At 37.9% G+C, this 27393-nt stretch overlaps 1 protein-coding gene across 2 annotated transcripts in view; it reads right to left on the bottom strand.

The window, feature by feature from the left end:
- Nucleotides 1-27393, bottom strand: part of LOC122395045 — a 285418-nt gene that overhangs the window by 7819 nt on the left and 250206 nt on the right. For both annotated transcript variants that reach the window (XM_043392343.1, XM_043392352.1), the window contains exons 6-10: nucleotides 11646-11839; nucleotides 7961-8140; nucleotides 4623-4948; nucleotides 4089-4246; nucleotides 682-1236 (exon numbers count right to left, since the gene is read on the bottom strand). In XM_043392343.1, coding sequence (XP_043248278.1) covers nucleotides 682-1236; nucleotides 4089-4246; nucleotides 4623-4948; nucleotides 7961-8140; nucleotides 11646-11839 — 1413 coding nt within the window. The remainder of the gene's footprint in view (nucleotides 1-681; nucleotides 1237-4088; nucleotides 4247-4622; nucleotides 4949-7960; nucleotides 8141-11645; nucleotides 11840-27393) is intronic.

Genomic DNA, 27393 nt, shown 5'->3' with positions numbered 1-27393 from the left:
AAAAAAATAAATTTGTCAAAACTATCCAAACATGAAGTTAAAAAAAAGGAAAAATTGCTCCTAATATTTCCACTTGACAATTAATTTTGTTATCCACCGTGAAAAATCTTGTCATCTATACAATGGGCAACAATGAGAAAGTATTGAACGATCATTTTAAATAAAAAAAAATAAATTTATAATCTATCTACACGTGAAAAAAAAAGAAATTGCTCCAGTATAGAATCCTGTAATGCAGAGGAGAAATTGTTCCTAATATTTCCACTTGAGAATTAATTTTTGTAGTCCATGGTGAAAATTTCATCTATAGAATGGGCAACGATGAGAAAATATTGAACGATCATTTTAAATGAAAAAAAATAAATTTATAATCTATCTAGACGCGAAAAAAAAAGAAATTGCTCCAGTATATGTAGAAACCTGTGGGGAGAAATTGTTCCTAATATTTCCACTTGAGAATTAATTTTGTAGTCCATGGTGAAAAATCTCATCTATACAATGGGCAACGATGAGAAAGTATTGAACGATCATTTTAAATAAAAAAAAATAAATTTATAATCTATCTAAACACGAAAAAAAAGAAATTGCTCCAGTGTAGAAACCTGTGATGTAGAGATCAGTGGTGGACGGGTTCGTAAAAAATATATCTGCAAAAATAGGATTCGTGAAATATCGAGTAACCTGGTATATCCTGGTCGCTGGAGTGTGTAGCCTTATTTTTCGCGGTGGCGTCGATACCGGCGCCGCAAGCTGGATTGGCGCTCTGATAAGCCGGGTTCTTATAACTGAATGCAGCGGTGCTCGAGGTGCTCGTCGAGGAGAGCACCGGTGGCATCGAGGCTGGCTCCGATGGTAGATCGTTGTCGTGCTCGTCGCTGGACAATCCGTTCGCCTCTCTTCTCCTATAATCGGTCCCCGTTGTCTTGTTCAGCTCGTCCTCGGCGACGATCCCGTCACCTCCGGGATACTCGAGATCGGAGTCCAGGCTGCAGAACTGAAAATGAGGTTTCCCCTGGGGCGCCGATAAGTCGAGGAAACTCGGTCGCGCCGGTGCCTTCGAGGAATCACTGGAATCGCAAACGTCGTAGAGTGGCGGCGGATCGATTATGTCGGTTCCAGGTGTGTTTGGTTGGGAATTCGTTATCTGCGTCCTGATCGAGCACTGGTCAGAATCCGATGTCTCCGCTTGGCTGGCCGTCGACGTCGTGTGCACGCTCGAATGCTTCTCCAGAGCTTCTGCAAACCACGGATATATCTCTCTTAGAGGGACCACCTACGTAAGCCTAGAAGCTAGCAATATTTGTGCAAACTCTGATTGGCCGACGAGGCGACGACGCGTATCACCACTTTCGACGATCTTCTGCAACATGAATCTACTCGAAAAGGACCCCGCACAGATCTTACGGAAAATGGCCCCCGGTTAACCCCTTAACGCTCATGCCTGAGTCTGACTGTTTTGAAAAACGATATTTGTTTAATTTGGTGGTTCAAGGGATGACAATATTTGTTTTCCTGCAAGTTATACGCTAGATACAACATTGTAATTAACAAAAATTGAATTTTTATGTAGCTTAGAAACAAGTCCAATAAAGAAAACTGATCATTCTTGGTCAATTCGAAAAATATGAGCGTTAAGGGGTTAAATTAGCTGAACTTTTGATATGATGTATAGTAGTTCATGATGTCTTGATGAAAAGTTCCACTGGGCCTAAGCCCGTAAATTGAGCAGTTTCCGAGATACGGGGGATCAAAAGTCAATAATAACTACGCCTTATTCTAGACTACCACGTTTGAGCATATTTGAGTGTAAAAAGCACTGTTGTACACTGTCCATTTATTTGACCCCTTAAAACTCAAAAGTAGTACTGTGGGCCCTTAAATATTACCCCTTGACCCCCTGACCTTCTGCTGCAAAAAGATGATGACGATGAATTACAGATTGACACTTCGTTGGTAGATAACAGCCTTAAAAGGCTAAAAGTTTATTCACGATTTCGGAATTGTACCAAACATCAAGTTCTTATTTCTCACATTCCCGAAAATGAACCGGAAACAAAAGAAGAAGTAATAAACGGTTACTACTGCGTCTGTCAATCTGGTGCCAAAACAATGGGTACATGCGCACATATTGCATGTGTTTTAAGGTTTTTAGGATTTTCTCGTCATCAAAGGCATGCCAAATATTCGGATGACAATCTTCTAAATACGACCAGAGATGCTGCTAATAGAGACCATCAAGACAATATGAATGTTGAGATTCTTATGGTCGAATAGAGAGAACTATAAAAACGGCCCTTTTCAGGGCCATATGGTGTGCAAAATCCGATCGAGCAACCTCTTCGTGGTGAACACTGGGTAATGCTAATGTCGACGGTGCATCATGCTTGTACATTGAAAAAGAGAACCATTTTGTACCTTTTTGGCGTTTTTTTATTTTGACTCCTGAAGTGGAGTCAAAGGGTTAGGGGGTCAAGGGGTAATATTTAAGGGCCCACTGTACTACTATTGAGTTTTAAGGGGTCAACTAAATGGACAGTGTACAACAGTGCTTCTTACACTCAAATATGCTCAAACGTGGTAGTCTGGAATAAGGCGTACTATTATTGACTTTTGATCCCCCGTATCCCGGAAACTGCTCAATTTACGGTTTTAAGCCCATTGAAACTTTTCATAAAGACATAATGAACTACATCATATCAAAAGTTCAGCTAATTTAACCGGGGGCCATTTTCCATAAGATCTGTGCGGGGTCCTTTCACAATCTGCTATTTCTCATTAAATTCTTTCGAGGGACCAAGAAGATATGCTTCTCATACTCGTAACCGTCGTTCGTAAATATGGGGACACTTGGATTATTGCAACTCCAATAAGTCGTCCAATCTTCTTTATTTTGAAGAACCGTCTACTTTCATATTCGCGAGGAGATTCTCTTGGACTGAATTACGAGGAACCGAGCTGGATTTTACTGTAAAAAAATGTTTCAAATCCGGATGGACCCTAAAAGTTGAGAGACGTTCGTACCCGTCGAAGACTACCATGAATTTAAAGGTTGCTCTTCGTTTTTACGCGGGTAAATAATTTCTGAAACTTTGAAAAGCTCGCTGAATTATCGAACTGTTGAGTAATTTTCTTTGTTATTCGAGATGGTAGCGTTTGAAATTGCGAGTATTGCGTGGCGGAGCACGAAAGGCTCCACTGGAGAGGTTTTCGCGCGAAATCAAGATGCTCGACTCGATCCTCGATGCTCGTAATGTGGTTTCCGTCGAAGAAACCACCGAACTGTTTTAGAGAGTGGCATAACATTTGCAAAATAAACCGGATCCGAGGGAACGCAGCAACCAATTTGTATCATAAGGGAACAAAACAGAAGTATCAAAGATTTAATATTTTGATGATTTATGAGATAGAAATACTGCATTACTGTCAACCATTTTGGAACAAAAGCGATCCTATAGTAATCTTGTAATTTATTTCGTATATCAACATTAAGCTTATTACTGTTACTAATTAAATAGTTTTACAGCTTCTCATAACCAATAGGACAGTGTATATAAATTTTGCGTATTTACATTATTTTTTGAGAAATTTTTCGAAGGTGATCTTCAATTTTTTAAATGAAAATGTGTTTAACACTAGGTTTGCGGAATACGTCAATTTGACGCATTAAGATTCTAAACCTAACGTTACAGAACTCATAAATATTATTTGTTAACAATTTATGCTGGATTTAATTGATGTAATGATATGAATATACACTCTAATTAAAAGAAAAATTGCATTTTAATGTAACTGTTAACACAGCGAATTACAATAGAAATATGCGCAACGAGTGTCCGTAAACGTAGTGTTAAAAGAATTCATTGTATGATGATAGGAAGAAATGTCAAAATATTAACCAGTAACCAGTTAGTAACCAGTCTAAAAATATTTTTCGGTCACGTTGTGTTTCGAAAACTTCGCTCCAGATTCTACTTTTCAGATTATCATCCTCAACCTAAGCACCAAACAACGTTTCTGTTAATTATTTTTTCCCCTCATACAGAAATTTAGGATAACTGCTATTTTTGGTCTCTGATTGAAGGTTTTACCTTGATCGTTTTCGGTGGGCGTACGCGTGGCAAGACGACGAAGTCTTCTCGGGGAGTTGCAAGATGCACCAGGCGATTGCTTGCAGCTCGAACCGCTCGACGTGCCCGGCGACAGCTTTCGAACCGCCAGATCGCACAGCATGTCTACGGCTTCTTGCCTGTAAAACGATTTTTAAATCTCCTTCATCGACCCGGATGCTTAAAAAGAGATATTCCCTAGAAAATTAATCGAAACGTTCATCATCATCGACGCAGAAAAACAAAAGCTCTACGGACGAAACAATTACCGAAAGTAATCCACTATAAATTCAGAGCTTGAAAAATTGCTCCAGGTTTATCCTGCCCCGTCGTGAACGGCGTGGCGAAAGAAAATATAGGGCGAACCGGAAGCAAGGATCGCAGGGTAGTAAATCAGGCGAGAGTTCTTGCAATTTGAAAGTTTCAATCGTATGGGGTCCGCATGAATTATGCAGTCGGGAATTTGTTTTTCTGTTCGATCGTGAAAAGGGGGCTTAATTACAAGGAAAAGTTTACCTCAAACTTGTTCGCGGTGGACGGAGAGGGTGATCGGGCTCGGTGGGCGAAAGGGCGGAGACGGGGGTCTGCGCCAGATCCCTATATAGCCGTAGTCTCACCGTTGGTCCACATTGTCGCAGCAATTGGACAGCCTCTTCGTGGCTCATGGGCGACAACGGTGCACCGTCGACGGCGACTATTTTGTCCCCAGGTCGGATCCTCCCGTCGCTTAATGCCGGCTCTCGCACTAATGCCCTTACGTAATGACCCAGTGCGCTGCTGTCCGCTTTCCTCAAAGTGAAACCCAGACTACCACCGACCTTCGTCATTTCTATGTCGAATTCCTGCGAGAGATTGCGAAAGCGTTTCGTTTAATCGACAACGCGTTCTCCAATGTTTCCGCTCCTTTTTCTCTATTTTATTTTCACGCCCGGCACACGCGCCCCGCTTAAAGGGGCGAAACCACTGTGACGGATTGGGAAAATCGACATTTCTTTATCTCTTGGGATTTTAAGAATGAAAAATTAGTTGATGCAGAGAATGTAATACGTGTAACGCTTGAAACTAACTGCTCTTTACTTCGGGACATTCGTTTGAAACTCTTTCATTATTTCTGCGGTGGTAAAGATTTTATATGAATGGGAAGTGTTTTCATCGAGATAGCTATGCGAATCAAGAATATTTAACACTAAACCTACCGGTACTTAATGTATACCCATTTCTACCATGACCGGTTAAACGACCAGTCTTTCTTTTCCTCTTTTACGAGGTAACGTACTTCTAATTTTTCCATTATATGTATAGAAAGTTGTGCTTTTAAGTTTATTCGTAAGATATCCTCTCTTATGTTGTATATTTTTTCTTAAAGCATTGAATTCTAAGAACTTGTACAAAAATATTCAATACTTCTACTCCAAATGTGCATTAGTACTTTAGTAGTATTAGTATATTAGTAATTTTCTTTCAAGTCGATACCGTAGCTAATTCCAGAGAAAACAATTATTTACGAAAAAATGACACAGTAATTATGCAAACACTCTGTATACAAATTTAAATAAACAATTTATGATCCAGTTTTATCGCACACCAGTTATATGTATAATCAATAGGAATTGTTGAAACTTTTTTAAGGTATATAGCGTCAAAGTAAATTTCAAAATAAGCATAGAAGATAGCAAAAAATATAGTAGCTGGTATAGTCATTGAATAGGGGATGAAATGCCCTTTAAAATGAGTGTTCATTCAAGTCGATAGCGTAATTAGTTCTGGAGATATGACGATTTTAGTTTCAAGTCGATGTGATGGCTAGTTCCGGAGATATGAGGGTCCGAAGTGTTTGTTTACTTTTTTACTACGGCCTTGTAAAGGTCGTTGACCGCACGTGCTCGTAGTAAACAGTAAGCATTACGTCACTGGGTCACTCGGTTAGTGGGTCAGTGGGAGAAATTACCTTTTACATAAATTACGATATCTCGAAAACGGGAAGTCGGATCGACAAAAACCAAAAGCCATTTTAAAGGGGAGGCTTTGCCGCTTCTAACAGTGGTCCAATAATGGGGGAAACACTAGTAGTTTCGGAACTGTAAGCGTCTAAAGTTTTAGTATTTTTACATCGGAAGCTAACCAGAATTTGGTACCGAATTTTGCTCAGTTTTTACAAAATATATTTCCATGGCATGATTTCTTGTTTCACAACTTACAGTGGAAAATTACACGCCCGTTTCTAACAAATTTTTGGAGGTCTCTCGCGCTGGTTCCTATTATAGCTGTAATAATTAATATCTTTAGACGAAACTTTTACAAGAAGTAGTTCAAGAAATATACTTTCGAAAACATTAAACATTTATTAGAAAAAGTATCATAGTTGCGTCCAAAAAATTCTTGAAAATTGCCTTTATTTTCAGTCGTCACAGTGGTCTTTCCCCTTAGAAGGGAATTATGTGGTAATATGGACGCTACAATGATTCATAAAATGAACATCACTCTGGGGGTTAGGTATGTTCATCTTTCGTACAGCATTGTCTCTCAAACTTTCCTTAGACTTCAAGGAGCATCCCCCAAGTTGGAAAGGATAGACGTGTTCAATTTACGAAACACGTTCATTTTAAGAACCATTACTGTACGCTGTGCTGCATAATTATTGCACTAACCACATTTTCAAAAGATTCACCATCTTCTAAACGTAGTGAAAATGCAACGTAATGCAAAAATACTTTGAAAACTATACCAAAAAATATACTAAATAAATATAATAAAGAGACGAAGAGATGCAATTCTGTTGCAAATTGACAATAAGTTAAATAGAAGGAGAAAGTTGATTTATTAGTCCCCTTTCTATAGATTTAACCCTTTCATGATTTTTATACAAATATTTGTTTATTTGGAACGATTTTCCAATTTCCCGATGTTCATTCTGCATCGTATTCAAGAATAACTTGTACGACGCGTAGGAACACAGGGGATTTGTTGGAAATACATCAGAAACTATGTACTCGCTAGGATATGCCGAAATCTAAATTTTAAACGAACTTGGATCGAATTCCGTATTCCTCGCGGGAGTTTCTAGATGTAACAGATAGTATATTCATTGATCATTGTTTTATGAATACTAGTTATACCGTTGGGTTTGCTCGGCGGGAGCTAAAGGGAATTGAAAGGCATGTATTTTCATTCACGGTAGTCAATGCACGTTTGGCGGTTACCGTATGCGCATATTTCCTTTCACATTTTTGTTTTTAACCGACCGGGAACATCCATACTGGGAATACCGTTTGCGCTTTTGTGCTTCGCCCGAGGAAAAATTTCGAGTTCGCGTTTACTTTCACGATGCCGGTTCGAATAAATTAAATCTTTACTAATGGTAACAAATTGTTTTTCGAAATAGTTGTTCAACACTCGATTGTAATCTGATAAAATTAAATTTTTAAAAAATCAGACTAAAACAGAAAAGAAAATTTATCAAAAATAAGAATTCTCGTGTTCTGTCGTTTAAAGAATTGATCGAAAAAAATTTGATAATGGTATCTATGGCGGTTCCGATACTATTTTATAGTTCCAGAGAGTTGATTAAACAAAAACACAGACGCAAACGACTTTTCCAAAACGGCGGTCGCATTTAATTAAATTTTATCCTTATCGAGTATCTCGTGCCAGTAGCAAACTGTGCTATCAGCTTTCCTGTTAGTGCCCATAATAGTAGTGCCTTGTCGGTCGTAACGCCACCCTATCTCAATTTCAATCTTTCGATTAGCGGCCAAGGGGGTGGAAAATGGAGGAATTCAGCGAATCAGTGATCCAGGAAATTCGGGTATCTAGCGGATCGCAACAAGGAAGGATCCCTGATAAGAGTTACTTACGCCGCAGGGTTCGATTTGAAGCGGCGGCAAGGGGTTGAGTATTCGCAAGGGCGGCGGTGGCTCACGCCTTGCAGGGGGTGGCGGCGGTGCACCGGGTGGTGTGACATTCGTATCGCCCGGAAGTCGACACACCACCAACTCCACGGTACTGCGTGTCGTTCGTAGAACTTCGAGGGCCTCCTGCAACAAGTTGCATCCGAACGAGATTAAAAATCTGCTCGATTATGGCGACTTTCCAACATGACAAATTGAAAATATATTAATATATGGGAAATAATAAGGAGGTAGCTCCACTTTATTATACAATTTTTCTCATATACATCCTATTTCATTAAAAATCTGATCTTCCACTTGGTGGGGTAAATAATAATTACATTACCTTTTTACAGCTATTAAGAAAAGTACCAATAGAAATAAAAATATTTACAAAATTTGATTCATTAATTCAGTATCGAATATACTATACATCCTATTTTGTTAACAAAAATCTGATCTTCCACTTGGGGTAAATAAGAATTACATTACCTTTTTACAGCAAATAAGAAAAGTACCAATAGTAATAAAAATATCGACAAAATTTGATTCATTAATTCAGTACCGAGTATACATCTTATTTCATTAACAAAAATCTAATCTTCCACTTGGAGTGAATAAGAATTACATTACCTTTTTACAGCAAATAAGAAAAGTACCAATATAAATAAAAATATCAACAAAATTTAATTCATTAATTCAGCACCGAATATTGTGAAACAATTTGGGATATTTTAACTAATTTTTGTATCAGAGACAACTGATGTTTAATATCTTTTTTAGTCTCAGAGTGAATTTTAATTTTCTAATTTTTTGTAATCTTCAAGTTATTAACCATGTTTGGTTAAAAACGAATTTTCAAATCTCCTCTTGCACTGGAATAACTTGTGCATTATTCATAGAAAAATTTAATATTGTAATGAGACATTAAAAATATAATCTAGATCCTTTACCAAAGTTGGCCGGGATGATGTTTCACCAAATATTTTTTTAAACGAGTTTATCATCTTTCGTTTCGTCTTTACACGGAACAGAACGAATAATAAAGCAGGTACGACAAGTAACCTGGAGATTTCCATAACGACGTTCTATGTATAGCAAGTTCGTAACCCGTTAGAAAGGACACCGCACAGATCTTATGGAAAATGGCCCCCGGTTAAATTCGCTGAACTTTTGATATGATGTAGTTCATTATGTCTTAATGAAAAGTTCTGTGGCGGCCAAGGCACCACATACGCCTTAGCCGTTCGAAGCCGCTACAATGTATGGTTGCACACGAGACGATGGTTGCACACGAGACGACCAGAGCCGCGTGAGCCGAAAAGCCGTTGTCGTCGTCTCTGACCGTCTTTTGTTTTTGAAGGCCTCTTGGTACGGTGGCGATGATCGTACCAGAGAGTCGAGCGTAACCCGCACCACGAGTCACGTCGTTGTACGACAGCAACAATACAATTGTGCGGAACGGAACAGAGCGGAGTCATTATCTTCCCGATCCCACAGTTCCAATGGGCCCAAGCTCGTAAATTGAACAGTTTCCGAGATACGGGGGATCAAAAGTCAATAATAGTGCGCCTTATACTAGACTACCACGTTTGAGCATATTTGAGTGTAAGAAACACTGTTGTACATTGTCCATTTATTTGACCCCTTAAAACTCAATAGTAGTACTGTGGGCCCTTAAATAGTACCCCTTGACCCTCTGACTCTCTGACTCCCCTTCAGGAGTCAAAATAAAAAAACCACAAAAAGGTAAAAAAAGGTTCTCTTTTTCAATGTACAAACATGAAGCACCGTCGACATTAGCATTACCCAGTGTGCAACACGAAGAGGTTGCTCGAACGGATTTTGCACACTATGTGGCCCTGAAAAGGTCCGTTTTTATAGTTCTCTCTATTCGACCATAAGAATCTCAACATTCATATTGTCTTAATGGTCTCTATTAGTGGCATCTCAGGTCGTATTTAGAAGATTGTCATCCGAATATTTGGCATGCCTTTGACGACGAGAAAATCCTAAAAATCTTAAAACACATGCAATATGTGCGCATGTACCCATTGTTTTGGCACCAGATTGACAGACGCAGTAGTAATCGTTTATTACTTCTTCTTTTGTTTCCAGTTCATTTTCGGGAATGTGAGAAATAAGAACTTGATGTTTGGTACAATTCCGAAATTGTGAATAAACTTTTAGCCTTTTAAGGCTGTTATCTACCAACGAAGTGTCAATTTGTAATTCATCGTCATCATCTTTTTGCAGCAGAGGGTTAGGCGGTCAAGGGGTAATATTTATGGGCCCACAGTACTACTATTGAGTTTTAAGAGATCAAATAAATGGACAGTGTACAACAGTGCTTTTTACACTCAAATATGCTCAAACGTGGTAGTCTAGAATAAGGCGCAGTTATTATTGACTTTTGATCCCCCGTATCTCGGAAACTGCTCAATTTACGGGCTTAGGCCCAGTGGAACTTTTCATCAAGACATCATGAACTACTATACATCATATCAAAAGTTCAGCTAATTTAACCCCTTAACGCTCATATTTTTCGAATTGACCAAGAATGATCAGTTTTCTTTATTGGACTTGTTTCTAAGCTACATAAAAATTCAATTTTTGTTAATTACAATGTTGTATCTAGCGTATAACTTGAAGGAAAACAAATATTGTCATCCCTTAAACCATCAAATTAAACAAATATCGTTTTACAAAACAGTCAGACTCGGGCATGAGCGTTAAGGGGTTAACCGGGGGCCATTTTCCACAAGATATGTGCGGGGTCCTTTACCGATACCGTTGATGCAATCTGTACCCGTGTCTTGTATCTCTCGCATCACAATTTATTTACACAATTCAATTCGTAATAGAGTTACCGAATTTATGCATAAAATTTTCGACCTAACCGCCGACGTGTTATCCCCGTGGAATGAAGTACTGCGTGCACAATATAAACTGATATTACACCTTGATTCCTGGGGGACGAACGGTGCAACTATACGCAAGACAGCGTCTATCTACTCTACGAGTTCCGGATGTAGCTGCATTATGCTAATGAAATGCAAATCTCTAAGAGCTACGAGAAGACAAGCCTGTAGGATCCATTCGAAGCTATAGTAATCGCTATTTTGTCGCAGCCAGCTCATCGCGTTAAGCTGGGTGGACAGAAATGAGGGAAAACGGTCTCAACAGGGGGGGAACAAAACCCACTCTCGTGTGTAAATGTGCACCGATTCTCAAACCTCAACATTAAACATTTTTTATCGCCGATAAAACGATACTGATTCGATCTTGATCAACATCCACCGACTAAGAAAATTTTAAGCAAATCATTCGTGGACAAACTATGTAAGAAAATGATGACATCACAGATTTTTCCCCTGAGGAACACTTAAAGGGAAAGATCTATGCAAATCTGTGTACCACTTCTTATAGAAGAAATTGTTTTATCACTTGATAAACAATCGACAAACTTTTGATATCGATTCCTCATTAAGTAATTCGTTAATCAAGGATTATTAAAATTTTTGGTGAATTTTTGCTTTGTGGTAAATGGATATAAAGATGAATGTGATATGATATAATTTATGCTGACAGGTACCATTTGTCTAACCGTGTTAACTATAGTAAATATTACCGTTACGTTCAAGACACTTACATAATTGGTGAGGCCGGTTAAAGGAGTCCCATTGGCAGCGAGGAGTATATCGCCAGGTTGTAATTTGTTGGATAAAGCCGCGGGTTGTTGAGGAAACAGTCTTTTTACCCTAACAGGTCCGGCAGTTCCTCCGCCGGAAACGCTTAAGCCGAGACCCCGGCTGCTTTTCTGCAACGTTACGCGAAACGTGCTCTCTGGAATTCATACAAAGAACATACTTTAGTTTCAACGGGACTTCTTGGGAAACGGGGAATTTCGTTCGCTACTTTTGAAGGGAAACTTCAGAAAATTCAAGGGACGCCCAAGTTGTAATTACACTTCGTCGACGCGAACAATTATTTTACACTTTTCCCCAAAAATGTGCACCTTAAAATGTGCATCTTAAAACAGTTTCCAAAGTGCATTTACTTTGATTCACAAACGGATTACCGTTCGATCAAACTGTACGTTTTATTTTTCGATTTGATGCAAAATTTCTAGCGATTAAAAGTTTTAAAGGAATTAAGATTCCCTTGATTATTCTGACGCTACTGTTTTTAAATCGTACGATTCGATTCCGTTCGTCTATTTACGTCGACCAGATTCGAGAAGTGGAAGAAGAGGATGTTTGTTTAGACTATGCAATTACGGTGCTGTTGGGTAAATGTTTAGAACCGTTAAAAGTAAGCTCTACGAATGCACGTTTTCTTTTTTTCTCGTCGCGTTGATTTCCCAAAATTGTAGCCAGCTTGTAATTTACGATGCCTGCTGGTGTGACGCATGACCTAATAGTCGGAATTGGGATAGGACGCGAACAATTACTTTATACCCAGCTATTCTATGCAGTGTCGCTGCACCGGCTGCATATTTCAGTTGTTACAGCAACTTTCACGGTGCACAACGTCATCCTGTTGGTCATAATTTTAGGCGGTTCCGCGATGCAAAAGTGTACTTTAAAAACACAACGCGGGTAACGAAAATATCACGCGAACGCCACGATATTAAATAACTATAATTTACCCCTGAACACTGTTTACCAAGAAATGCTTTAAAAATCATTCTTTATTTTTACGATCAAGCTACTTTCAAATAGGCTTGGCATTAAAATTGAACGTCGAGTTACTTTTCATCGTTGCATGGCGAACACGAGACGCCCGAGAAACGCGCCCGGACAGAAATACCGAAAACGTAAAAATAGCGGAAATCGGAAGTTTATCGCGAGCTAAGAATTTATGAACGTACATGAGTTCGTTTCTGCGAATACATCTGGACAGCGTCCAGAAAAATGTTGAAAAGTACTGTTTATTTGCCGACCGCTGAATATTTTTAAACGTATGCGTCACATTTCGAGCAAGAAACGACCCGAATGTAATTTGGATACGTTTCCTATTGCACGATAATTTGTGCACCATTTGATAGTAAAATTAAAAAATATTCGTTTCCATCACGTTCACTGTCCGAACTCTCAGCAGTGTATACAATAGCGCAATGCTATGCCCCATATATGGATCACGGAGTGTGAACGTGCTAGTACTACTTAAAGCTTTTTTAATTTAAACATAAAAACTACTTAAAGTAATCTCTTATAATGTAAAAACCGAATGTAATTTAGATACGTTTCCTATTGCACGATAATTTCTGCATTATTTAGTAGTAAAAATAAAAAATATTTATTTCCATCACATTCACTGTCCGAACTCTCAGCAGTCCATACAATAGCGCAACGCTATGCCCCATATATGGATCACGGACTGTGAATGTGCCAGTACTACTTAAACAAAGCAATCTTTTTCAATTTAAACATAAAAACCATTCAAAATAATCTATTATAATGTAGAAACCAAATGGAATTTAGATACGTTTTCTATTGCATGGTAATTTCTGCACCATTTAATAGTAAAATTAAGAAATATTCGTTTCCATCACGTTCACTGTCCGAACTCTCAGCAGTCCATACAATAGCTCAATGCTATGCCCCATATACGGATCACTGACTGTGAACGTGCTAGTACTACTTAAACAAAGCAAGCTTTTTTAATTTAAACATAAAAACCACATAAAGTAATCTATTATAATGTAAAAACCGAATGTAATTTGGATAGGTTTCCTATTGCACGATAATTTCTGCATTATTCAGTAGTAAAAATAAAAAATATTTATTTCCATCACATTCACTGTCCGAACTTTCAGCAGTCCATAAAATAGCGCAACGCTATGCCCCATATATGGATCACGGACTGTGAATGTGCCAGTACTACTTAAACAAAGCAATCTTTTTCAATTTAAACATAAAAACCATTCAAAATAATCTATTATAATGTAGAAACCAAATGGAATTTAGATACGTTTTCTATTGGATGGTAATTTGTGCACCATTTAATAGTAAAATTAAGAAATATTCGTTTCCATCACGTTCACTGTCCGAACTCTCAGCAGTCCATACAATAGCTCAATGCTATGCCCCATATACGGATCACTGACTGTGAACGTGCTAGTACTACTTAAACAAAGCAAGCTTTTTTAATTTAAACATAAAAACCACATAAAGTAATCTATTATAATGTAAAAACCGAATGTAATTTGGATACGCTTCCTATTGCACGATAATTTCTGCATTATTTAGTAGTAAAATTAAAAAATATTCGTTTCCATCACATTCACTGTCCGAACTCTCAGCAGTCCATACAATAGCGCAACGCTATGCCCCATATATGGATCACGGACTGTGAACGTGCTAGTACTACTTAAAGCTTTTTTAATTTAAACATAAAATTTACTTAAAGTAATCTGTTATAATGTAAAAATCGAATGTAATTTAGATACGTCTCCTATTGCATGATAATTTTTACATCATTTAGTAGTAAAAATAAAAAATATTTATTTCCATCACATTCACTGTCCGAACTCTCAGCAGTCCATACAATAGCTCAATGCTATGCCCCATATACGGATCACTGACTGTGAACGTGCTAGTACTACTTAAACAAAGCAATCTTTTTCAATTTAAACATAAAAACCATTCAAAATAATCTATTATAATGTAGAAACCAAATGGAATTTAGATACGTTTCCTATTGCATGGTAATTTGTGCACCATTTAATAGTAAAATTAAAAAATATTCGTTTCCATCACGATCGCTGTCCGAACTCTCAGCCGTCTATACAATAACGCAACGCTATGCCCCATATATGGATCACGGACTGTGAATGTGCCAGTACTACTTAAACAAAGCAATCTTTTTCAATTTAAACATAAAAACCATTCAAAATAATCTATTATAATGTAGAAACCAAATGGAATTTAGATACGTTTCCTATTGCATGGTAATTTCTGCACCATTTAATAGTAAAATTAAGAAATATTCGTTTCCATCACGTTCACTGTCCGAACTCTCAGCAGTCTATACAATAGCTCAATTGTATGCCCCATATATGGATCACGGACTGTGAACGTGCTAGTACTACTTAAAGTTTCTTTAATTTAAACACATAAACCACTTAAAGTAATCTATTATAATTTAAAAACCGAATGTAATTTAGATACGTTTCCTATTGCACGATAATTTTTACATCATTTAGTAGTAAAAATAAAAAATATTTGTTTCCATCAAGTTCACTGTCCGAACTCTCAGCAGTCTATACAATAGCGCAATGCTATGACCCACATACGGATCACGGACTGTGAACGTGCTAGTACTACTTAAACAAAGCAAGCTTTTTGAATTTAAACATAAAAACCACTTAAAGTAATCTATTATAATGTAAAAATTGGTCGTAATAAAATAAAACAATTGTAAAGAATAATGATTTGAACTTAATTATAAGATGAAAGTCTGACTTAAATACAGTAATAAAAATTCTCGGTATTTTTCGATTCTTTGTAACGTTTACAACGGTCGGATAATTTTGTCAAATAACAAGCCTCCGTTCGTTTTCCACGATTACAATAACTTTCGCATAACTCTCGATCGAATCCCGCGAAAGCCAGACTAACACGATTGTTAAAATTGCCCACTGCTATTGCGGTGGCTGCAATTGGAGCTCGTTCTCTTTGTTTACGCGATGGTGGACTTAGCATTGAACGAGCACCAGCTCGAAATGACTCGCCTTTTACCGGATATTGACCCGATCCGGACGACATATCGTGCGTATTGTTCACTTTGTTCGCTATTCAAATCGATCCCTCTCCTTGCCACGTTATTGTCCAGGATCGTACAGTGTCGATCTTTCCAAAAGAGTCGACCATTGTTGGAATTGTTTCGAAATCGTGGATTTCCTGAACGGGCACGCTGATCGTTCCCTAAACGCTCCGCGGGGTTTAAGAATCGATATCGATGCGAATTACGACCACCGTCGGTCATCGCCTGTGGTCAACCACCTGGAATTAACGAAAATTTGAACGAGAGATATGTGGTCCACATAAATTCCTGGGAAGGATATTTGGAATCTACGTCCGATCGTTCTCTTGCCCACCACGTTCGAATCGTTCTACGGTTTCCCTTTGAAAAGGAATTCGATCGTACGAAATAAAAATAATTCTTACTGAGTTTTCCAAAAGTTCCATTCGAAAATTTGAACAATTAAAAACTAATAAATTCCTTAAGCTAATAAAATCAAAACATTTTAACCCCGTATCAAATCAATCAAATCTAACTTCTTCCAAAAATCCATCCCCTGTTCCCTATTCAGATTGGATCAAGTGAAAATTTCTCGAATCATAATAGGCCATACTAAACTGACCCACCAATACCTCCTCGACAAAGAAGACCCCCCAATATGCGAACTGTGCAACGATCACCTTACAGCAGTCATGTCATCAGCCACTGCAGGAAATACGCCGCAAACAGACTGCGATTCAACATTAAACCATCCCTAAAGGACAACCTGAAGGATGACAAATCTATCCAAAACTTGCTGAAGTACTTCAAAGAGTCCAACCTATATAACTAGTTGTAAACTTTCCCTGAGTTGCTAATAACCCATAAGCGGTTGATGTTACTATAAATAAATACATTATATTGTGATAATTCCCAGGTATTCGTAAACCAAATCTGTTCCTTGTTACGAGCATTGCACGTACGAAGAAATTTAAACAAAATTAAATAATATACGTTTGAAAAATGACTTGTAATTAACCCATCTGCAACATCATGAAACAAATTTGTTCTTTTTTACGAGCACTGCAGAGGAAATGTAAACAAAATTAAATACGTTCGAAAAATTGCTTGTAACACAAAATTCTCCAACACTGAGAATCTATGTATATCGTCAAAGTATGAGTGGAACCTTATTCCACGATCGTTATGTCGTTTTAATATCCCGAATGTTCGTAATTTCGGAATTTCGACATGATCGTTTTATCGCCGGTTAGATTGTTCGGAAGTAATGGAGTGGATGGTTTTGTCAGCGTTTGATAAACGTTTCGTACGAATTTAAGCGTAGAATTCCACGGCGCGCGGTGTTAATGCTTGGTAATATTGCTACTAATGTATTTACATGTTTAAATACGAACTAGCTTGAGCAACGAAATAGCGCGTGAAGCATAATCGTCGAAATTTATTCGAGATTATGCAACTGCGAATTTGCCATTAACGAAAGCGTCGCGGAATTAATTACATTTCATGAATTACAAAAGACCTTATAATAAATTTTACGTTCCACGTATCTTCGTACTTTATCGTGCATCGATATCAATAAAAAATTGATTCGATAATAGAAATATTTTCGTTTGACTCGTCTCGATCTCTCACCGAGTATCATTTCGTTGTACAAATTTCTACAATTTATTGCAGAAATGTTGTTCGCTGGGTTACGTGTATATTCAACACAAGGCAAGTTTAAACTACGCCGAATGAATTATTCAACGAAGCTGATTGATTAGGCAGTGTTCCTGATTCTCTTATTGTTTCAAATATTTGATGAAATACTCGGCATATTTTATACGAATTTTACTAAATGTTAATTTCGAATGAATTTTGAAGCACTTTTATAAATGTAGAATCTATTAAATCTATTAAAATCGCTCGAAGAAAGTATTTTAGAATTGGAACTGATCAGAATTTAAATAAATATTTGAACGTGATTAAAGATCGTGTTCTGCATTTTTCTTTAAGCACCAAGGAATATTAATATTATAATATTAAACTCATCGCGGGGTTCTGACGATTTGTCATGGAACGAAAAATTGGAAATGTTCGTTCACGCTGAAAAGAACACTGTGTAAAATTAATGGGATGGAAACGAATGAAGAAGAGACGAATGAATCGAGACCAAAAAGATTAATGTCCCTTTCTTCTGCACTTTTGAATTTCTTATTCCCTGTAACTTCACTTAATTATCTCTAACGAATTTCCTTGGTAGACTTCCTATGGATTCAATGGATACAATAGATTCAATGGGGATGTGCGAATATTTTTAATAATTATTCTGGTTCCACTAGCATAAATGAATCTTGCTTCATTAACACATTGACTGCCACGCCTCAAGAAAATTAAATTAAACTTTTAATAAGATACGTCAACGAAGTATTTTTAAAATCAAATTTTTCTCATTATATCGTAATAAGTTAATATTATAATTATTGATGAATTATAGATGTAATTTTATATACAGGGTGTTCGGCCACCTCTGGGAAAAATTTTAATGGGAGATTCTAGAGGCCAAAATAGGACGAAAATCAAGAATACCAATTTTTTGATGGAGGCTTCGTTAAAAAGTTATTAACATTTACAGTTCCGCTGGTACTGAATTTTTTTCTCGAAAATGCGCGGGATTTCGGGGGTATATCTATTCACCAAAAATGACTGTAATTGATCCGTGTGACTAAAAATAATTTTTCCAGAATGATTTGAAATTTTTCAATTTTGTCGAAATGTCATACCTTCTCGAATTTTTTTCTCGAAAATGATTAGGATTTCGGGGGTATGTCTATTGACTAAAAATGATTGTAATTGAACCTCGCATTCGAAAATAATTTTTCCAGAATGATTTGAAATATTTTAATTTCGCTGAGTAATTTGTTTAGCAATTCTAATTTTTTCCTTGAAAATGGTTAGAATTTCGGGGATATGTCTATTGACTAAAAATTATTGTAATTGATCCCCGCAATTGAAAATAATTTTTTCAGAACGATTTGAAATTTTTTTTTCCGCCAAAAAATTAATGCCCTACCCTGTTGATTTTTGTTAAAACATCGTTTTTCATGTTTAGTAATTTTGTTTGACGCTATATCGAAATTTTGTTTAATACTTTTTTGTAGGTACTCATGAGCTCTACTTCAGAAAAAAATTTCATTGAAATATATTCACTATTGTAGGAGTTATGGCCGTTTGAAAATTGAACCATTTTCATGGAGTTTTTTTCACTTTACGGGATTAAGGAACAACTTTCCGACTATTTTTGGAATATCTACATATTTTACATCAGAATACGCGTTGTTTGCATTTTGAAACTTCAAAATTCTCCAATCCGTTCAGAAATTATGACATTTTAAAGATACGTATGAAATTTCGGGGAACCATTTCAGGCTTCAGATTATATTTTCGGTAAGGAATTTTTTTCTCGTAAATGCGCGGGATTTCGGGGGTATATCTATTCACCAAAAATAATTGTAATTGGTCCGTGTAACTAAAAATAATTTTTTTAGAACGATTTGAAATTTTTTAATTTTGTCGAAAAATTTCATACCTTCTCGAATTTTTTTCTAGAAAATGGTTAGGATTTTGGGGGTATGTCTATTTACCAAAAATGATTGTAATTGTCCCTCGCAACTGAAAATAATTTTTCCAAAATGATTTGAAATTTTTTAATTTTGTCGAAAAATTTCATACCTTCTCGAATTTTTTTCTAGAAAGTGGATAGGATTTCTGGGGTATGTCTAATGACTAAAAATTATTGTAATAGATTCCAGCAATCAAAAATAATTTTTTCAGAACGATTTGAAATTTTTTAATTTAATTTTTAAATAACTTTATAACGAAGCCTCTGTCAAGAAATTGATATTCTTTATTTTCGTCTTATTTTGGCCTCTAGAATCTGCCATTAAAATTTTTCCCAGGAGTGGCCGAACACCCTGTATTATAAAATGTAATATTTTAAAAGTATTTAACGAACACTTGTATAAGTGTCGATTTTTCACGAATGTTTTATATGTTTAAAAACAAATTATATAGCAATAAATCGACTGCAGTAAATGTTTTTAACCGAGTATTTAAAGCACCGAAAGTTGTTTAATTTATCTTCGGGTCTTTTTCTCTCTCGAAAGGCAGCAACGCAAACACTGTTGCTACTTTATTACTTTTCCCATTTAGAGTTAATTGTCCGCAATAATTTGGTGAAATTAAACCATATAAGTATCGAATTTTAGTAGCATGCACTCGAAAGCGTCCAATTAGTGCGTCTGGAATATATGCAATGGCACGACTACCAATTCGAGCCAGCTCTACAAAACGTGCCGAAAACACGACTTCTAATTCAAGGGAAAACCCTCAAGTGCTTAACGAGAAGTCCAAGACACAAATAGAAACGCCTCTAGGGGTAAAATAGTGGGCGATGTTTGTTCAAAATTTATGGTCCATGAATACAAAATCGGCTGAACGTGTAATTTAATTTTCACACAGTTTCTCCGGGGAATTCTCGTGGATTTAAATCACTGGTACAGATAAGGGCGGTTTATGGCCCCCAATCCTTACGGGGGAATTAACTTTTCTATTCATAATGATTCGTTATTCAAAATAGCTGAACTGTTCGAGACGATTTTGAATTAATGCATCGTTAAAGTTTTTAGCATTGAAAATCATAGAAAATCAGGTTATAAAAATTAGTTACATTTTGGGCTACACTTTGTAAGGTTACTTAATTTTTGACATTGTTATTAACTGATTCAGTCGAGGTAGATCAAAATCTAAACAGAGGAAACACGAACACGATTCGAATTCCGGATCTCGAGGCAGAATCCAAGTTTCACTGGGACCCACAATATTCAATTTAAATTACGACGTAAAATCAATAATATTATTCAAGTGACGGGAATAGTTACATGGCGGGAATGGAAGGTATTATCAGTGGAATTACCAGATTTAGCAGTTACAAAGCTACAACTCAAGAGAGACGTCAGAGTTAAAGACAAATATCCGACGGAGACGACGTAGGAGGCAAATACGCGAAATAACAAAATCTGTTGATGAAATAAACGACTAAGCATCGATCTTATCATGTAACTTGGAGGAATGAGGTGTTGCGCACAAAGGTCGTTCCAATTTATCCAAAAGAATAGCCTGGAAATGAAATTCGAGGATCAGATATCGTTTTTAACTTCAAGGAGGATGCCCCTAATTGGAAGGGATAAAAATGTCCAACTTACAAATTACGTTCATTCAAAGAATCATTTGGGATCGAGAGATACTTTGCAAATATACTTTTCGAGCACGTTCGTACCCATTTTTCGAAACGAAAGGGTTAACAAAAAGAAGTCTTCGCGAGAGGGTTGATGCTCCCTTAAAAGTTCGTTGCTATTTTACCTTAAAAGTGCCTAAACTGTTCCCAGGTGGGTGCTCCACCGCCCACGTTGGGAAACGCTGGCGTGGATGAAGTCACAGACGACCGAAGATGAAAAACGAAAAGGGTATCTAGCGTGTTGCCCTCAGAGTTCGCGGATGAAAGAGTGGCAAAGTTTTACCGGGAAATTAGAGGCGCTGGTTCGGTCAGAGGTTGCAGACGAATAATATCGTCTAACCAGCGGTCAACATATCAAGCATTAGTGGATTCAAATCCTCCGCCATAGGTGTGTGTACAAATCCACAGCATCGTATAACGCGAGTAAGTAAAACGACAGGACCTTTCCACAGACCTTAATAGCTCCCTCAAACGGATCCCTTAATTATTCAAAGACGACGTCGGGGGGCTGTGTCGTACGTCGAAATTGCGTTTCAAACGATTGCGTTCGAATTTCTCCGTGATTTCGAGGGTTTGTAATATCCACGGTAGCTATGCGAGGTGGCTTCAACTCTGCAAAGCGGCCACGGTTATTATACATACACTTCCTCTCTTTGACGGGACGTCAGAACTGACATACACTACGCAGAAGCTTCGATTTAGCCAGGATTAGATCTTTTGATCCTGCCTCGCATTTAGTGGCCGCATAAACGCCCGCTGATGACGCGAAGATTAGATTGGACTCTGCTTAAGCGTTCCAGCCGATCGTCGACGGTAATTTACCGGTGCTCCAGTCTTAGAAATTGATTTCAGAAACTTCGGATCACCGATTTAACCGGAACGTTGCAAACTGACTTCGACCTTACGAAAATATATTTGTAGGATCGGAAAGTCAATATTGACAATTTAATATTTCTTTAAAACATTTTTATCATCTCGACTTAGGAAACTCGTTCCAGTTTCTAGACTAATTTTATGCTCCTGGCGACCAAGGAAAATATAATAAAGAGTCTCGAGCGAAGGTTTATCATTTTGTTCGTTATTTCGATTCTTTTTTTTTTTTTTACGCAGATGAGAATTTTTCACGGCACTGGTCGCGTTGTGTATCGAGGCGTCACGGTATAAAAAGTTTTGCATCGAGTTGACTAGAATTCATGGGATGCAACTGCTTTTCGTCTTCCGGAAACGAAGATACGTGCCTCGCTGCAGCCTTTCTACGAGGATTTATACCGACTACAATTTATTACGTAATCCCCCGGCGCACTTGCTTATCGTGACGAAACTGGAACGCGACGTTTTTCTATTTATCAACTCGACAACAGATTCGCTGGACGACGATCGCAAATATCGAGAGGGACGCGGGGGAGGGGCTGGGGATCGTCGAGAACCAAGTTATTTCCAAAGTAATTCCAAGTATCGCAAACAACACGATAACATTAAATAATTCACGATAGACTATTTTTCACGTTTAAAATAGTATTTGATTATCGAGTTGCTTTTTTTATACAATTTAAAAATATGAAATGTAAAATATTCGATACTGTTAAAATGATACAAACGATTGACCAATTTTTTTTTTTATCGAAAATGGATACTGTACGATCACTTGATACCAAAAGCTTTCGTTTGGATTGTTTGTTTGCTAAACTATAAAACCCAGTTTAAATATCGTGGCGACCATTTCAAAAAATTTGACCATTTTTCGACGCTATTGGTCAAGTTCCCAGAACATATAAATAAAACAATTCGTCCGGATATTTATTAAATGCTTAATTTCTCGAACGTCCGTAACCCGACCATAAATCTTGAAATAAAAGCGATTTTTAAAATTCTCGTTCTGAGTTTGTTGGGTTTTCCTGTTTTCCGATATCCAATTTACGATAAGCGCCCTTTACGTATGATTAATTAAGGGGCATATTACGTTAGATGAATTTTTTAATGGAAGAGATAATCCAGTATCTTGCGGAGAGAAGAATCCAGATTAAACGAACCTCAATCTCCCACTATTCCGATTATTCTCGGTGAAATTAACTGTCGTACCGCGGATTCTATTTAAATGTATATCCCGCGACGGTAAATATTTTCAGAGACAGCAGACGTTCTTCTGAAAAATAATTGCATTACGTATACCGTAGGACAGGCGGGAAAAGGATTTTGCTAACACGAGTTAAAAGGGTCGTCGACCGACATTTGGTTCACCAAACCATCGATCCGATACCGATAACACATCACCAACACGTAAGTAGGTATCGCGTTCAACTCGGTGATTAATGATGTACGATCCTTAAAGGATCATTCGACTTGCAATCAAAAGGAATTTATAGCGTGCAGGAAAATAACACGAGAGTACAGGCGTACACATTCCATCGGGAATAAAGTGGCCAATCGTCGTGAAATAAATTTTTAAACAAGAAACTTTCAAATTATGGCGAATAACCATATTACTGGATTAAAATTTATATACTTTCGGTACATCGTCATTTCTTTTTTTTCCCCCATAATTGACCGCATGATTTATAGCACGAAACTCGTAGATGATCGATCGAGTGTACGATCAGTTATCAATTTTGTAAAGATAACACAACGGTGTGCGCGAGTGTGAATTAAATTTCGTGATTAATGGTGCCGTTTCTTCCCCTAATTAATCAAATCCATTAAGCCCGCAACGGTAACTTTAAAACCAATCGAGTAGAAAGTTTACAAATTTGTTTACGTTTCTGTCTCGAGGCAGCGTTTCTTTATCGTAATTTCTCTGGGAAATATAAAATGGACGTTTAATTCCGCTTCGCGATAATTGTTCTCCAAAGAAACGTCGAAGGATTGATACTTTTTACGGTGGAATGACGCACTGCTGTAGTTCGGCGCAAGAAACACGGATCTTTACGTGACTGGCGCGATGCGTGTTCATAAACGATCGTCGATTCGATCCCCCACCCCCGCCCCCGCGCAGCATTCGTTAATCTTTCCGTCTTCGCGTTCTCGGCGGCCAGCTAATCTCTGCACACTTTTCCGCCGTTACTCGAAAGCAATCTTCCCTGGAAAAGTGGCGTCGTGTGACTGGAATTTCACACAGTGGGCGAAAGGGACGTTAAACCATGATAACGCGATCGCCATTAAACCCGGCTATGAATTACCCACCGCGGTAGAGGGTGGAACGCCAGGTATACCTGGGAGCCCTGTCGTGGTTGGCCGGATGTCCGTTTGGCTATTCCGTCGACGTAGGATCCTGATAACAACCTGCTCGGAATTACCAGTGGCGTGGCTCGTTCTGCACGCCATCGGACTCGAACGCCCGAAATTCCGCCGTACATCCGGAAGAACGCTGGCGGAGGGTAAATTAGCCCGCTAGTAGAATTGTAAAATTATTTATGCTACGACCGGCTCGGCGAACGAGTGGTCTACTCCGGCTACGAGTCGAGGGTGGCACGCTCAAAGGGTTAACGTCAGGATAACGACCTGAATAGCAAGCTAGAATTTAGGGACTTTTTTTAAAGGTACACACGTACTCTTATCGAACGTTCATTTTACTGCTCGACGACGCATACCTTCAACTCCTAAAATAATTTTATTACCTTTCGCCGTGTTCCAGACCTAATGAAAGCCTCGGAATTTTTTATATTTTATCGCGAGCTGATAAAGACTCTTTTCTTGCAAATAAGAAACGTTTTTATTTCTTTGATTTTTGTTGGTGCATGGGACGATATGATATTTGTGTATTTAGCGAAATAGCATTTTTTTAATTCTTTATAACGAATCTATAGTTTGTTTAAGGAAAATAAATTGGAAAACGGCAATGTCAATTTAAGCTTTGTGAAAAGTTATAATTAGACTGCGGATCTTTATGCAAATTCACATTTTTATTAATAGAATTAATGAAACGGAAGCTTCGCAGAGGTCTGTCTCAACCCCTAAATATAATAATTCGTATCTTACTTGAAGTATTTCTTATATTTTTGCATATTAAATGCATTCTGTAGTTTTTTGAGGATTAAAATTTCCCATAAATGCATAAACATCCGCAGTCTAGTTATAATAGAAAGTTACCCGGTATAAGAGAAACAAATAATAAAGGACCTGAGGCGTCGCCTTCCATGCTCGCCACTAGAGGTGTCGCGCTCTCACAAGTCCTCGACCGACTTCCCAATATTCCTACTACATACTGGGGTACCGCAGGGATCAGTCCTGGGACCCCATCTTATTCAACATATTCATAAACGACATCCCCAAAAATCCTAACACCAAACTAGCCCTCTACGCAGACGACACCGCAGTATACTCCTCTTAGTGGAAAATGAACCAAGCTATTAAATACACTCAAAACCACCTCGATCACATCTAACAATTCACTTCCACTTGGAAGCTGACAATAAACCCCACAAAAACAGAAGCTACTATCATCTTCACTCCCAAAAGACTCCACAACCCTAACACTCCCACAATAGATAACCACCGTATTAACTGGTCCACTAGAGTTAAATACCTGGGCATATGGTTCGATAATAAGCTAAAATGGCAACACAACTCCAAAGATTGGGCTTGCAAAAGTATCGGAGCATTCCGTACTCTATACCCACTCCCTAGCACGAAATAGTCCATTTTCCACAGAACTAAAAATCCGGCTCTACAAAACCTGCATCCGACCTATCCTCATAGCATATATCCAGAATCCAAATTGTACAAAAAAAAAAAACCTCCGCGTCATCCTAAACAAAACGCGCTATCACACAATCGCTTCGTTGCATGAGGAAGCAAAAATCGAGTATATCCGCGAGCATGTCATGAAGCTGGCCGTCGCAGCTCAAAGTTACTAACTCCCAGCATCCAAACCCCCTAGTAGCGTCACTAGGGAATTACGACCCCGAAGATATACCATTAAAGATCCGAATACAAACTCCCAGACTAATCATCAACTAACTCATCGCATGATGCATGCAAACGAGGTTTTTGAAACTTTTCCTTCGAGCCCCAACCCAAGGAAAACCACAATAACACAAATAACTTCATAAACATTACAGACAACTAACAAACATTTTAAGTGCAGATTGTAGGGCGCCAGCCCAGGGTACTGCAGAGGAAACAGGAGAACGAGATAAAAAAAAAAAAAACTTTCCAATATTCCAGTCGTCTAAGACAGGGCCTTACTGATTAGAAAGCCTTACTGATGAGTCCACTAGCAGGCCCGGACGAAACGCGCCCCCTCCTTTCCGTTTCTGCCCCCCTACGAATCTCCCGAGTTCCTAACCTCAGCCAGCAGCGCCACAGACCCAAGATTTTAAACACAAATTAATAAAGTGTACCCAGAATAATCCAACAAAATATCTACAAGGGTATTTTAATTAATAGCGTTATGGAAAAAACGAGGCCATTCGATTCGTTTGATTCGATTTGCATAAAAATAAACCTGCATTTTCGGGTTAATATTGACTGCAGCAATTGTGAGATTACGTCGTCCGATTGTCAAGCATTAGGCGGAATGCTACGAAAAGATTCGTAATACATACATCTCGTGTCGAGATTCCTTTTCTGCGATATCGATCATACTTTTGATTTATAGCCGTGCATTTTACAGTATTTCAGCGTTCCATGAGCCACGGGTGGCGAATTAGATTATTTTTAGGTTTCTGACATGCAACGTGAGCGGTCGTTGACCGAAAATCGTAGATTGCAATACCACACGAAGGGCACTTACCGGGGAAGCCTTATGACGCAACTTGCTTCGTGTAATTTTGCAACGCATTAGTTAAACATTACCGACGACTAAATGGTTATTACACGTGATATAACCACGCAGAAATTTAAAAACGTTTACACCACGACGTGGGTAGTAAAAGACGAATGGCGAATATGGAGCTGCCAGCAACATTATTACCCATGAAACGAGCTTTAGAAATTTATGACACGCGCTTTACAGTGGATCAAAACTTTCGCATGGTATAATTATATATGCCACGCGCAGGAAAATGAAATATCCGTTTGTTTGAAACAAACTCGAGATTAAAAAGATAAATATTTAATTCGTGTTCTGAAGCAAGTGTCTTTATTATCGAATAAAATGATTGACGAATGCAATATTGAGAGATTAATCCTTTGGGAATGGAAGCAAGAACAATTATATTTTTATATTTTCTTGTCGAGCTAATAAAATCAGACATTTTATATGATCAATTACAGATTTATTTTTATATGTGACATTTACATTGTTTCAAAATAGTAAGATTCGATGCAACGAATGAGATACGGACGGAAATGGAAAATCGGGGGATATTTGACACCAGGTTTACAGGTAGTAAGACTATACGTGCACGGTATCGGGTTATGACCACTATGCACGATCGAA

Source organism: Colletes gigas, unplaced genomic scaffold, assembly GCF_013123115.1.
Source record: "Colletes gigas isolate AHSC1104 unplaced genomic scaffold, ASM1312311v1 Colletes_gigas_Sc00001, whole genome shotgun sequence".
Lineage (NCBI taxonomy): Eukaryota > Metazoa > Arthropoda > Insecta > Hymenoptera > Colletidae > Colletes > Colletes gigas.
The sequence above is the reverse complement of the archived record's forward strand: the minus strand, read 5'-3'. Positions and strand labels throughout refer to the sequence as shown.